The sequence below is a fragment of the Capricornis sumatraensis genome, chromosome 13 (assembly GCF_032405125.1).
Source record: "Capricornis sumatraensis isolate serow.1 chromosome 13, serow.2, whole genome shotgun sequence".
In the NCBI taxonomy this organism is placed as follows: Eukaryota; Metazoa; Chordata; class Mammalia; order Artiodactyla; family Bovidae; genus Capricornis; species Capricornis sumatraensis.
In genome coordinates this window covers 28,747,973-28,763,638 of record NC_091081.1, presented here as the reverse complement: position 1 = coordinate 28,763,638, position 15,666 = coordinate 28,747,973, and the positions used below count along the sequence as shown (strand labels likewise).

Genomic DNA, 15,666 nt, shown 5'->3' with positions numbered 1-15,666 from the left:
GTGTCTAACACATTCTTCAGGCGGGGGATAGTTTCTTTATGCAGTGGTACCTCAGCTTTAGTCAATACCAAAATCAGGTTGATTATGTTCTTTGCAGCCAAAGAGGGGAGAACTCTATACAGTCAGTAAAACCAAGACCTGGAGCTGACTGGCTCAGATCATGAACTTCTTATTGCAAAATTCAGACTTAAATGGAAGAAAGTAGGGAAAACCACTAGGCCATTAAGGTATGACCTAAATCAAATCCCTTATGATTACAGTGGAGATAACAAATAGATTCAAGTGATTATATCTGGTAGACAGAGTGCCTGAAAAACTATGGACAGAGGTTCATAATATTATATAGGAGGTGGTGACCAAAACCATCCCCAAGAAAAAGAAAGGCACAGAGACAGAGTGGTTGGAGGAGGAGGCTTTACAAATAGCTGAGGAAAAGAAGAGAAGCAAAAGACAAGGGAGAAAGGGAAAGATATACCCAACTGAATGCAGAGTTCCAGAGAATAGCAAGGAAAGATAAGAAGGCCTTCTTAAATGAACAATGCAAAGAAATAGAGGAAAACAATAGAATGGGAAAGACCAGAGATCTATTCAAGAAAATTGGAGATATCAAGGGAACATTTCATGCAAGGATGGGCACAATAAAGGACAGAAACGGTAAGGACCTAAATGAAGCAGAAGAGATTAAGAAGAGATAGCAAGAATACACAAAACAATTGTACAAAAAATGTCTTAATTACCTGGATAACCATGATGGCATGGTCACTCATATAGAGCCAGATATCCTAGAGTGTGAAGTCAAATGGGCCTTAGGAAGCATTACTACAAACAAAGTGAGTGCAGGTGATGGAATTTCAGCTGAACTATTTCAAATCCTCAAAGAGGATGCTATTAAAGTGCTGCACTCAGTATGCCAGAAAATTTGGAAAACAGCAGTGGCCACAGGATTGGAAAAGGTCAATTTTCATTCCAATCCCAAAGAAGAGCAATGCCAAAAAATGTTCTAACTGCCATACAATTGCACTCTTTTCCTATACTAGCAAGATTATGCTCAAAATCCTTCAAGCTAGGCTTCAACAGTACATGAACTGAGAACTTCCAGATGTTCAAGCTGGATTAAGAAAAGGCAGAGGAACCAGAGATCAAATTGCCAACATTTTGTTGAATCATGGAGAAAGCAAGGGAGTTCCAGAAAAACCATCTACTTCTGCTTCATTGACTATGCTTAAACCTTTAAGTGTGTGGATCACAGAAAACTGTGGAAAATTCTTAAAGAGAAGGAAGTACCAGACCATCTTACCTGCCTCCTGAGAAATCTGTATATAGGTCAAAACATAACAGTTAAAACTGGACATAGAGCAACTGACTGATTCCAAATTGGGAAAGGAGTATGACAAGGCTGCACATTGTCACCCTGCTTATTCAACTTCTATGCAGACTACATCAGCGAAATGCCAGGCTGGATGAATCACAAGCTGGAATTAAAATTGCTGGAAGAAATATCAACAACCTCAGATATGCAGATGATAACACTCTAATGGCAGAAAGCGAAGAGGAACTAAAGAGTCTCTTGATGAAAAGAGGAGAGTGAAAAAGCTGGCTTGAAACTCAACATTCAAACAACCTTAAGACCATGGCATCTAGTCCCATCACTTCATGGCAAATAGAAGAGGGGAAAAAGTGGAAGCAGTGACAGGTTTTATTGAGCTCGAAAATCACCACAGACAGTGATTGCAGCCATTAAAATTAAAAGACTCTTGCTCCTTGGAAGGAAAACTATGACAAACCTATATAGCATATTAAAAAGCAGAGGCATCACTTTGCTGACAAAAGTCTATATGTTCTAAACTGTGGTTTTTCCAGAGTCATTTACGGATCTGAGAGTTGGACCATAAAGAAGGCTGAGCACTGAAGAATTGATTCTTTCGAATTGTGGTGCTGGGAAAGACTCTTGAGAGTCCCTTGGACAACAAGGAGATCAAACCAGTCAGTTCTAAAGAAATCAACCCTGAATATTCATCGGAAGGACTGATGCTGAAGCTGAAGCTCCAATACTTTGGCCACCTGATGTGAAGAACTGACTCATTGCAAAAGACCCTGATACTAGGAAAGATTGAAGGCAAAAGGAGAAGGAGGTGGCAGAGGATGAGATGATTAGATAGCATCACTGACTCAATGGACATGAATTTGAGCAAACTCAGGGAGATACTGTAAGACAGAAGAGCCTGGCATGCTATAGTCCAGAAGGTTGCAAAGAGTCAAACATGACTTAGCAACTGAACAACAGTTTTTAAGCACTCGCTTACAATATAAGACTAGGTTATAAGGCTTAAGCTGGAACCCCTAATACAGTGAAAATTCATGGCTCTTTTCTCTCATTTATTGTTGCCTTTTTCTTTTCATCATAACCTAGTAGGTTTTTATTCTGCTTATGCCTACTTTCAGATGTGTTTACACACTTAACTTAAATAAACTTTGGTCTAATTTTTAATTTATTGGTATCTTCTGAGTAATCATTTCATATACATTAAAACCTTTGAATTTGAAATTGTTTTTTTATTCATGCAAAAATTCATCTAGTAAAATAATACCATATTTGGGACTGAGGAAGCAGACACTCTTCCCAAGAACTTCAGTGTATAGTGATTAATCCAACATTTTATTCTTTTCATTATTGGAGAGACTCTACAGAAGCTGAAAACTAAATCGAGTATCTTGAGTAACTCCAAGGTTCTTTGGATAGCTTTAAACACATCCCTCTCTCTGAAGATGTACAGTCATGTTCAGAACATCTGCCCTTTGGTGCTCTACCTAACTTTGCTCTCTTATTTTTTGAAGGAACAACAGTTTAGATAGATACAGTTTCCCATGGGGAGCAGACAGTGTCTGAGGAGCAAGAACCCAGAGAGACAGAGACATGTTTAATAAATGGTAGCCAGTGCTGATAACAATAGAAAAATGATTGCCTTTCAAGATTTAAGAGCATCAAGTATTCTGGCAAAGCTTCCTAGGCTATCTAACCTCTAATCTAGACTGATGAAGAATGTCCTTGAAGACAACACACCATGGCAGTGGCTAAGCAGAAAACCCTGTTGAGTGAAGTATGTTTCCTGCCATCACAGGAAACACAGTCACAGAAGTGTCTTCCCTTGCCTTGTGAATTGGGAAGGTAGTGAAATCAATGAAAATTTGCAATTCTCAAAAATTAAAGTAGATTAATTTATATAAAGAAATTCTAAATTTACATTTTAAAGCAACTTTATTTTTAAAAATTGTGCTGGTGAATTGTTTTGTATATAAACAATTTTCTGCTTCAGTGTGGTTATTAATTAACATTGACTATAATCTATTAAGTATAATATATTTCTAAAATATTTAATTTACAGAAAGAAAAAGAAAATGACTTAGGAAACTTTACAAATTACCTGCTAAGATACTTAAAATGGCTCTCCAACAAACATACAAAAAAAAACCTCAAAATGGCAAGATAAAGCTCTTTTAGATTTTTAGATTTGGAATCCTAAACTAGCTGCTTAGAATGCTAGTGCATTAAATAGGGTTGTAGAATTCAAGGCTTAGATACAGAAATTGATATATCCAAAATTACCCTTAAAAATACCTTAGGAAGTCATATTGGAGTCTAGAGAATCATATTATATGAGTGGCTTCTGTTTCAAAGCTATGTTGTCTCTTAGAATATGTACTTTATGTTTGAATGCTAGAGTCAAACTTTGTAGAGGAGTGCTCAGATGATGATCTTACAATCAAGTGAGAAACCAGGAAATTCATACCACTCATGTAATGCTCACTTCAGAGCATATACTCTGAGAATCAGGCAGAATTGTCTATACTGTTTATAGAGTAAATTGTCATTTTTTTCTTTTACTAGTGAACTTATTATGGTTGAACTTGTGATAAACTTTATAAAGACACAATTCCACAGTATATGACTATATAGTTATGTTAAAAGTTCCACCTGAATTTTTTCTGATATCTTTGTTATTCACATAGGAAAAAAATGATGCTATACTATGTCTTTCCTTTATTCTCTACAGAGAATGGATTCTGAATTAATGCACAGTATAGTCGGAAGCTATCTTCAACCTCCAGAAAGAGTGTGTGTTCCATCAGTCACTCAGAGTGATGAATCATCTCAGACTCACTACTCTGTGAACTTAGAAGTTGCATCTTCTAAAATGCTTCATAGTCCAAATAGCCAAGGTAATGCTAATAAAAATCATATTTTAAATTAGGGAAATTAGGAAGCATGTTATATAAAACTTTTCATTTTTATGTAGAAAATAAGATGATTGTGTATTTAATCTTAGTAAAATGCTAATTTTTACTCTGTTGCTTAAAGTTTCTGTAAATTTAAGTTACTTAACATTTTTTATTTTGGCTTCTTTGCTATAAGATGAAGATTAATATAACCAGCTAGGCACATATTGCAGATTTATCTTTAAAATGTCACTAAAAATAGGAAAATATTCTGAAGAATAAAAGGTCAGATTTGGAGAATCCTTCTAAAGAATAAGATGGTTAGAATATTAAAGAATTAAGTTGATTTTAATCTTATTCAAGGATTAAATTCAGAAATTGCATATATCCAAAATTACCCTTGAAAATTCTTCATGAATCCAGTTCACTGGAGTAAATACAAGTATTATAACTTTTAAAATATAAGTTAAGGAGAATCTTAAAATTGAATTAGAAAAACATTTATGATTCCAGGCATACCTGTACCATACACATTACTTTCTAAGATGCTGATAGCCATGTTTTTTAATCTTTTATAATAATGGTTGCCATTATAAATAGACTAAAGCTTTGTGGACAAAGCAACTATAAGAAATATTAATCTAAATCAAACAATAATCTCTAACAGACATCTTTCTAATTGGATGTGAACTATATGAAAGCTAATCTTGAACATTTATTTATATTCCATTCATCTATAGTTTTATAATTTGAGGTTGTAACTGAGAACATATAATATTTGAAAATTTTATAACTCGAGCTTACCTGAATTATGAAGATATTAATGTAACTGAATAATAATCATAGTAGTACATGTGTATCACAATCTTTCAAGCCTGACATCAGTTAAACCACTAGATTGTAATTTTTTCTTGATGGAAGAAGCAATGTTCTACCTCATATGTCCTAATAATTAACATTATATCTTGGACAAAGAAACAATAAATGTTTGTGTTTTGACTGAAACTGAATACATCAAGAACTGAGAACAATTTTTAACTTTAAACCTAAATTTCCTTGTTAATTAGTGAACAGCATATTTTAATTTTCCTTATCCATGCTCAGACTTGTATGCCTCAAACTTCCTCTCGTTTCTCCCATGCTCCCTCTCTTCCTGCCTTCTCCACCCACTTCTTCCCTTCCTGCCACACTCCTGTCTCTCACTCTCTCCCTCTCTCTATACACACACACACATATATACATATATATTTTTTTTGCATATGTTTTGAACATATTTGCTTTGTTAAATTAAAATGTGATTATTAGCTTTCTCACATCTCAAACTTAGAAAACTACTAAATATAATCATGAATATTTTATTTTTATAAGACATGTTAGAATTTGTTCTTTTTTAGAATTTTAGTCATTTTTCTTTTTCATGAGGAATATAAATTACTTTTTTTAACTTAAATAACAAAAATATACTGCTCACTTTTTTATGCTGCTATGATTATAAGTGCTCAAAAATTCTCACTTAAAATATCAAGACAATTTTTTCAACAGCTCTTATTTTAGCATTAAAAACTCTTCAGGAAAAGATTCATCGTTTAGAGTTAGAGAGAACACAAGCTGAAGATAACCTGAACATTCTTTCCAGAGAAGCGGCACAATATAAAAAGGCCTTGGAGAATGAAACAAGTGAGAGAAATCTGGCACACGAGGAACTGATAAAGCAGAAAAAAGGTAAGAAAATTCAATAATTCTCAGAAGGAAGAGGTTACCAAAGTTTACAACTTGAATATAAAAAGCCCAGTCTAAGAAGGTTTACTCAATATCTTGTTCTTATATGCGTTCACACCTTGTGGGCTTGTTCTCAGATGTTTTGATATTTGCACTAAATGGATATAATTTTAAACTTGCCTGTATATTATCTGTTATCCCAGTTCATAAATTATTGAGATTAAAAGAAAAATTAAGTTTTTAGGCAAGTTGTATTTAGGAATTATAATATTTTCAGAGTACCAACAAAATTCATGTATTATTCAGTTGAGTTCAGTTGCTCAGTCGTGCCCGACTCTGCGGCCCCATGAACTGCAGCATGCTAGGCTTCCTTGTCCATTACCAACTCCTGGAGTCCACCCAAACCCATGCCCATTGAGTCGGTGATGCCATCCAACCATCTCATCCTCTGTCGTCCCCTTCTCCTCCTGCCCTCAATCTTTCCCAGCATCAGAGTCTTCTCCAGTCAGTTAGCTCTTCGCATCAGGTGTCCAAAGTATTGGAGTTTCAACTTCAACATCAGTCTCTCCAGTGAACACCCAGGACTGATCTCCTTTAGGATGGACTGATTGGATCTCCTTGCAGTCCAAGGGACTCTCAAGAGTCTTCTCCAACACCACAGTTCAAAAGCATCAGTTCTTCTGCACTCAGCTTTCTTTATAGTCCAACTCTCGCATCCATACATGACCACTGGAAAAACCATAGCCTTGACTAGACGGACCTTTGTTGGCAAAGTAATGTCTCTGCTTTTAATATGCTGCCTATAGGTTGGTCATCACTTTTCTTCCAAAGAGCAAGTGTCTTTTAATTTCATGGCTGCAATCACCATTTGCAGTGATTTTGGAGCCCAGAAAAATAAAATCAGCCACTGTTCCACTGTTTCCTCATCTATTTGCCATGAAGTGATGGAACCGAACGCCATGATCTTCGTTTTCTGAACGTTGAGCTTTAAGCCAACTTTTTCACTCTCCTCTTTCACTTTCATCAAGAGGCTCTTTAGTTCTTCTTCACTTTCTGCCATAAGGGTGCTGTCATCTGCATATCTGAGGTTATTGATATTTCTCCCGGCAGTCTTGCTTCCAGTTTGTGCTTCCACCAGTCCAACGTTTTTCATGATGTACTCTGCATATAAGTTAAATAAACAGGGTGACAATATACAGCCTTGATGTACTCCTTTTCCGATTTGGAACCAGTCTGTTGTTCCATGTCCAGTTCTAACTGTTGCTTCCTGACCTGCATACAGATTTCTGAAGAGGCAGGTCAGGTGGTCTGGTATTCTTACCTCTTTCAGAATTTTCCACAGTTTATTGTGATCCACACAGTCAAAGGCTTTGGCATAGTCAATAAAGCAGAAATAGATGTTTTTCTGGAACTCTCTTGCTTTTTCCATGATCCAGCAGATGTTGGCAATTTGATTTCTGGTTCCTCTGCCTTTTCTAAAACCAGCTTGAACATCTGGAAGTTCACGGTTCACGTATTGTTGAAGCCTGGCTTGGAGAATTTTAGGCATTACTTTTCTAGCGTGTGAGATGAGTGCAATTGTGTGGTAGTTTGAGCATTCTTTGGCATTGCCTTTCTTCGGGAAAGGCAATAATTATCATATCAAATATTATATATTATTATCATATCATATATTATTAGCCTGCAATATAATTAAAATGCTTCCTGTTTTTACTAGTTTTTTAAAAATTTGAAAATACAAAGCAATGCTAGTAATTGAACAATATAAAAATAAAACAATAAAAATAGCTGAAAAGATTAATTGGAAGAAGTGGACAGGTGGGTGGTTTCTAAGGAAATTAGGAAAAGGACTTCTGGACACAAGTTTTAGAGATTTAGAACGTAAGTGCTATAAAGTTCACTTCAAAACTGTGGCTTTTTTCCCCCCGTTACACTATATCACCCTCATAAACAAGGTTCAAGTTTGTGTTTTGACTTAAAAATAGAAGAAATGAGGAGAAAAAAAAAAGTCCTGAGGTAACTGAACGAAAGTAGAATAAATAGCCAAGGAAGGTAAAGAATTAGAATGAGGTTGCTTACTTCCTACAGAATTAACTATGTGATCAGTAGTTGAGAAATAAGGAAAATGGAAATGGTAGAATGCATATATCTGAGTTTTCGGAAAGAGAAGAAATGTATTATTAGGGAAGAGACTTTCAGTCAGTTCAGTCGCTCAGTTGTGTCCGACTCTTTGTGACCCCATGGACTGCAGCACAGCAGGCTACCCCCTCCATCACCAACTCCCAGAACTTACTCAAACTCATGTCCATAGAGTCAATGATGCCATCCAACCATCTCATCCTCTGTCACCCCATTCTCCTCCTGCCCTCAATCTTTGCCACGCAACAGGTGGCCAGAGTATTGAAGCTGAAGCTTCAGCATCAGGTCTTCCAATGATATTCAGGATTGATTTCCTTTAGGATGGACTGGTTGGATTTCCTTGCTGTCCAGGGAACTCTCAAGAGTCTTCTCCAACACCACAGTTCAAAAGCATCAGTTCTTCAGTGCTCAGCTTTCTTTATAGTCCAGCTCTCACATTCATACATGACCACTGGAAAAACCATAGCTTTGACTAGATGGACCTTTGTTGGGAAAGTAACATCTCTGCTTTTTAATATGCTGTCTAGGCTAGCCATAACTTTCCTTCCAAGGAGTAAGCGTCTTTTAATTTCAGGGCTGCAGTCACTATCTGCAGTGATTTTGGAGCCCAGAAAAATGAAGTCTCTCACTGTTTTCATGTTTCTCCATCTATTTCCCATGAAGTGATGGAACCAGATGCCATGATTTTAGTTTTCTGAATGTTGAGTTTTAAGCCTATTTTTTCACTTTCCTCTTTTACTTTTATCAAGAGGCTGTTTAGTTCCTCTTCACTTTCTGCCATAAGGGTGGTGTCATTTGCATATCTGAGGTTATTGATATTTTTCCTGGCAGTCTTGCTTCCAGCTTGTGCTTTATCCAGTCCAACATTTTTCATGATGTACTCTGCATATAAGTTAAATAAACAGGGTGACCATATACAGTCTTGACATACTCCTTTCCTTATTTGGAACCAGTCTGTTGTTGCATGTCCAGTTCTAATTGTTGCTTCTTGACCTGCATACAGATTTCTGAGGAGGCAGGTCAGATGGTCTAGTATTCCCATCTCTTCAGAATTTTCCACAGTTTGTTGTGATCCACACAGTCAAAGCTTTGGTATAGTCAATAAAGCAGAAGTAGATGTTTTTCTGGAACTCTCTTGCTTTTTCGATGATCCAGTGGATGTTGGCAATTTGACCTCTCGTTCCTCTGCATTTTCTAAATCCAGCTTGAACAACTGGAAGTTCACGGTTCACATACTGTTGAAGCCTCACTTAGAGAATTTTGAGCATTATTTTGTTAGTGTGTGAGATGAGTACAATTGTGCAGTTAGTTTGAGCATTCTTTGACATTGCCCTTTTTGGGGGATTGGAATGAAAACTGACCTTTTCCAGTGGCCCCTGCTGAGTTTTCCAAACTTGCTGTCATACTGAGTGCAGCACTTTCACAGCATCATGTTTTAGGATTTGAAATAGCTCAGCTGGAATTCCATCACCTCCACTAGCTTTGTTCGTAGTGATGCTTCCTAAGGCACACTTGACCTTGCATTCCAGGATGTCTGGATCTAGGTGAGTGATCACACCATCATGGTTATCTGGGTCATGAAGATCTTTTTTGTATAGTTCTTCTGTGTATTCTTGCTACCTCTTCTTAATATCTTCTGCTTCTGTTAGGTCCTTACCATTCTGTCCTTTATTGTGCCCATCTTTGTATGAAATGTTCTCTTAGGTCCTCTATTTTCCAGATGGTGTTATTTCCCAGGAATAGCCAAGTTTTTGTGATCCCACAAGTCACTGACGTCCTTCCCTTTCAGAAGTATACTCTCTGGGTCTTTATGAGTCAATGTTAAATTAGTTATATATAATTAATGAGATATTCACAAATTTTATGTTAATAATTTTGGGAGAGTCATTATTCAGAAGTAAAGAAGTTTTGAACTTCTGACTTTTAATTAAATTCATATAATACATTTCTTGTGATAACTCTCTGATATGATTCATTATTACTTTTTCTTTTTCATAGATATAAGTATGCAGTTAAGCTCAGCCCAGTCTCGCTGCATCCTCCTAGAGAAGCAACTAGAATATACAAAGAGAATGGTTCTCAATGTAGAACGAGAGAAGAATATGATCCTAGAACAACAGGTGACTGTATTTTCTATAGTAATATAATATGTTTTTGAAGAATATTTAATGTCATGGGAAAATTGTCATATTGTAATTTAAATAGGATATAAAGCTGTATGTAGGAAATTTCTAGTTAGTGATGCACACTAAGTCATTTGAACCAACTTTTCTGTAGAGGAAACACAAACACTGGACAGAATATTAAAAAAGAAAAGAGGGAAGGGAGGGAGGGAGAAAGAAAGAAATAAAAGAAAATACACAGAATTGGTGGAGAGTTAACCAGGTGATGAAAGGTCACCAATTCAGAAGTATGTGTGCATACTTAAATTCAAAGAAGTTGACCTCCAGAGTGGTTGGTTTTGGGTCCCTTCCGTTTTAGGATATTTTTGATTCCAGAAGAGTCAGTTGAAAGGCTAAATAGTGCTTTTGAAAACCATCATGATGGGGCTAAAGAAGTTAGAGTTCAAGATCTGCCAAGGGTAGGAACCCTGGTAAATATTCTGTGCTCTGAATGCTTTGTAATGATGAACAAGAAGGAAAATAAGACAGATTACAGCTCAGCTCTAGATTATCAGAGTAATCTAGAAAATCTTAGTCCCTGAAATTGGGTTAAAGTGATCCTTGATGGCTAGTGTTCCCAGGGTCCTCAAATTATTTCTGTAAACCTTTCTTCTACACAGTGAGAAACTTTGCAATGAAAGATAACCAGGCAGAAGGAGATAAAACACTATCAAAAGAAATAGCATACATAACAGACTATATATAAACACTCTCACAAGTTAGCTCCAGCTAGATCCTGGCTCTAGAAGATACAAACTTTAAAATAATTACACTTGCTATAATCAAGAAGATAGAAAATAGGATCAAAATTTTCAGCAGAACATTAGAAACCATAAAATGGCAGAGTAGATTTGAGAAGGAACCAAATAAAAATTACAGTATTGTAAGAAATACAATAAATGGAATTGAGAACTTATGGTGCATCTAACAGTAGATCAGAAGAGAGAATTAGTGAATTAGAAGATGAAACCATCCAGATCAATGAAGAGACAAAACAATGGTAAGTTTAGAAAAGAGAGCAAGAGACATAAGTTAGAGTGAGGTCGAATTTATGTGTGATTGGAATTCCAAAAGGAAAAGAGAGAGAATAGGACAGAAACAATATTTGAAGATATAATGGCTGGAAAGTTTTAAAAATTGACTAAAAAAATAATCATACCATAGATTTAAGAAACCCTATAAAACCAAAGCAGGAAAAACAAAAAGAAATAAAAAATAATAAGACAAGAATAAAATCCTAAAAGCTGCTGGGGAAAATAAAAGGGTTTTGTTGAAAAGGACAACAATTAAATTGACAGCTGACTTCTCAATAGAAAATACTGAATCTGGAAGAAAACAAACTGATTATAATTAAGATATTAAAAGAAAATAACTGTCAATATAGAGTCCAATGCCTGGTGAAAATATCCACCAGAAATAAAGGTGAAGTGAATACATTTTAAGACTGACCAAATCTGAGGTAGTTTGTTACTAGGAGATACATTCTAAAGGAAACACTGAAGGTATCATTCAGACAGAAGGAAGAGTATCTTAGATGGAAGATCAGAGATGTAGGAAGGAATGAAGAACAATGAAGATGGTAAATATATGGCTAAATAAATATATAACAGCAATAATTATGTTTTATTTATATATTTATATATAAAGGATTGAAATTAATGAGAATAGTAACTTATAAATTAGAACTGATAAATACAGTTTAAGTGTTCTAAGATCTTTGCTTTATGTTGAAAATGGGTAAAAGTACCAGTCAATACTGGATTTTAATGGGCCAAGTATTTAATAGGTTTCTCAACGAACTAGAAAACTTGATTCTAAAATTCATATGAAAAGGAAAGGTCCAAAAGTAGCCAAGCTATTCTGAAGAAGAATAAGATGAGGTCTTGCCCTATGACCTATTGATACTATCAAAATTAGATTGATATTTTTATGGACTGACAGCAAGAATAAAGGATTAGGGTATAGTCAGACCCACTTATATGGAAAGTCAATATAAAACAAGGATGCCATTGCATAACATTGTTGAAATGCTAGACTTCAGTAAATGTTTGGGGGAAATTGATTATCTATGTGAGAGAAAAAGAAAGAAATTGGATCTGTACCTCACATAATACACAAAAATAAATTCCAGATGGATTAAAGACATATGTTAACTTTGGAATTTTTGAAGAAAATACAGAATAATGCCTTTATGACCTCGGAGTTAAGAGAGATTTCTTAAGCAAGATACAAAAAATACAAAGCAGTGGTAGAAAAATGGGCAAAGTTATGAAGAGGCATTTTGCAGGATAAAAGAAATCACAGTTCAGTTCAGTTCAGTCTCTCAGTCGTGTCCAACTGTTTGTGACCCCATGAATTGCAGCACACCAGGCTTTCATGTCCATCACCAACACCCCGAAGCTTGCTCAAACTCATGTCCATCGAGTCAGTGATGTCATCCAGCCATCTCATCCTCTGTCGTCCCCTTCTCCTGTCCGCAATCCCTCCCAGCATCAAGGTCTTTTCCAATTAGTCAACTCTTCGCATAAGGTGGCCAAAGTATTGGAGTTTCAGCCTCAGCATCAGTCCTTCCAATGAGCACCCAGGACTGATCTTCTTTAGGATGGACTGGTTGGATCTTCTTGCCATCCAAGGGACTCTCAAGAGTCTTCTCCAACACCACAGTTCAAAAGCATCAATTCTTCGGTGCTCAACTCTTTATAGTCCAATTCTCACATACATACATGACTATTGGAAAAACCATAGCTTTGACTAGACAGACCTTTATCGGCAAAATAAAGTCTTTGCTTTTTAATATGCTCTCTATAGGTTGGTCATAACTTTTCTTCCAAGGAGCAAGTGTCTTTTAATTTCATGGCTGTAGTCACCATTGCAGTGATTTTGGAGCCCAGGAAAATAAAATCTGTCAACTGTTTCCACTTTTTCCCCATCTATTTGCTGTGAAGTGATAGGACCAGATGCCATGATCTTAGTGTTTTGAATGTTGCATTTTAAGCCAGCTTTTTCACTCTCCTCTTTCACCTTCATCAAGAGGCTCTTTAGTTCTTCACTTTCTGCCATAAGGGTGGTATCATTTGCATATCTAAGGTTATTGATATTTTTCCTAGCAGCCTTGAGTCCAACTGGTGCTTCATCCAGCCTGGCATTTCACATGATGTACTCTGCATATAAGTTAAATAAGCAAGGTGACAATATACAGTAGTTCAGTGATTATTGATAAATGAATATACTCGTGTAATCTATAGTCCTACCAAATAAAGGAACATTTTTATCACCCCAGAAATTTTCTTATATCTCTGCCAAGTTATTCCCTGCTCTCTCCCCACCTCCCAACAGTGCAACTACTATTCTGATTTATTTTGCTTCAGATTAATTGTACCTGTCCTAGAACTTCATATAAATTGAATGATAGAAAATGCTCTTTTTGTGTCTGGTTCTTTGGTTTAACATAAAGTTTTTTAGATTAATCCATGTTGTTACATGTATCAGTAGTTCATTCCTTTTATTGCTGTGTTGAATTTCATTATATAGATATGCCACAATTTGGTTATCCATTTTTCATTTGATGGATATTTGACCTTTTTCTAGTTTGGAGGTGTTGTAAGTAAAGATACTTCAAACATTCTTGTACAAACTTTTTTGTGACCATATGTTTTAATTTCTCTTGGATAAGTATCTAATAGTAGAATTACTGAACCACGGGGTAGGTGTATTTTTATAAGAAACTATCAAAGTATTTTCCAAAATATTTTCTTCTAAAAGCTCTTAATTTTCATTTTGTTCTGTGATCCATCTGGGATTAACTTTTGTATAGTGAGAGAAAATTATTCAAGGTTAATTTTTTTCCATGTGGATGCCCAGTTGTCCCAGCACCATTTGTTAAAAGATTTCTTTTCTCTCATTGAATTGATTGGGCCCCTTGGTCAACAAACAACTGACAAAGATAGATCAAGTCTCTTTCTGGAACTCAGTATTTTCTAGAGATTTTCTATATACATAATCATGTCATCTGTGAATAAATAAAGTTTTATTTTTCCCTTCCCAATTTTTATGGCTTTTATTATTTGCACTTTCTTGCACTGGTTATTGCAGCTAGTACAGTGTTAATTAGAAGTAGTAAAGACTGACATCGTTGTTTTGTTTCTGATCATTGGGAGAAAGATGCTACTCTTTCACTAGACTATTATCTCTAGGTTTTTCATAGTTATCCCTTATCAAATGTGGAAATTACTTTCTGTTCTTAGTTTGCTGAAAACTTTTACTGTGAATGATTTTGCGATTTGCTTTTTATACATCTAGTGAAAGAGTCATATGATTTTTCTCATTTCTTCTGTTAACATGGTAAGTTACATTGTTTGATTTTCAAATGTTAACCAACATTGCATTCCTGATAAAGGCCCCAATCAGTCTTGATGTAGTATCATTTTTCTATATGGCTTGATTCAGCTTGCAAAGGTTTCACTTAACAATTTTTGTGACTTCGTTCTTAAGCGATCTTGGTTTGTAATTTTCTCACAATGTCTCATTTTGGTATTATGGTTTTGTTTGACCTCATAAAATTAGTTGGGAGGATTCCTTCTGTTTTCTGAAAGACCTTGTGTAAGAATAGTTTTATTTCCTCCTTAAATGTTTGATAGAGTTCAAATTTGATAGATGCTATCTGGGACTGAAGTTTTCTTTAAATATATAGTGTTTAATTATAAGTTCAGTTTATTTATAACAGAGATGCAGCTACTCAGATTATCTGTTTTTCTTGTGTCTTTAGAGATGTCCCCTCTTGCATTCCTGATACTAGTAAATTGTATTTGTGCTCTTTTTAAAACTATCAACCTATATATCACTTTATAAACTTTATAGATTAAAAAAATATTTGAAAATTAAACCTGCTGACCCCCAAAAAATAAATAAATAAATATTAAAAAAATAAATCTTTATAAAAACTTTTATTTTCTATTTCATTGACTTTCCACTTCATCTTTATTATTTCCTTCCTTCTACTAATGTAGGATTTAATTTGCTATTTTTTCCCTATCTTTGGATGTTGGAAACTTAGATTATTGATTTTAGAACTTTATTATTTCTTTTTAAATATGATCTATTGTGATTAAAAACTATCAATTTCCCTCTAAACTGTGCTTTACCTGCATCCCACAGGTTTTGCCACTTTATATTTTCATTCTTTCAACTAAAAATATTTTTTAAGTTCCCTATTCCCTAATTTTCTCCAAGTTCTCTGTATGTTTTAGTCCTTTGATAGCTGCTTTTCTGTGTTATAGTTAGAGGGTAAGTTAATAAGTAGGTTTGATCACCTTGTAATAACACCTTGTTTATTTAATATGTTTCACTGATGATTTTTTCCATAGTAGAAAAGTTATATAAAGATACATAGAAGATTTTGTTCCATTGATCTAATATCTTTTTTGCACAGTTT

General features: G+C 35.1%; 1 protein-coding gene across 1 annotated transcript in view; it reads left to right on the top strand.

Moving 5' to 3' along the window:
• CEP57L1 (centrosomal protein 57 like 1) overlaps nucleotides 1-15,666 on the top strand; it is an 82,381-nt gene that overhangs the window by 54,991 nt on the left and 11,724 nt on the right. The window contains exons 2-4 of the mRNA XM_068984862.1: nucleotides 4,053-4,218; nucleotides 5,758-5,937; nucleotides 10,072-10,193. Of these exons, the coding sequence (XP_068840963.1) occupies nucleotides 4,056-4,218; nucleotides 5,758-5,937; nucleotides 10,072-10,193 (465 nt within the window). The 5' untranslated portion in view covers nucleotides 4,053-4,055. The remainder of the gene's footprint in view (nucleotides 1-4,052; nucleotides 4,219-5,757; nucleotides 5,938-10,071; nucleotides 10,194-15,666) is intronic.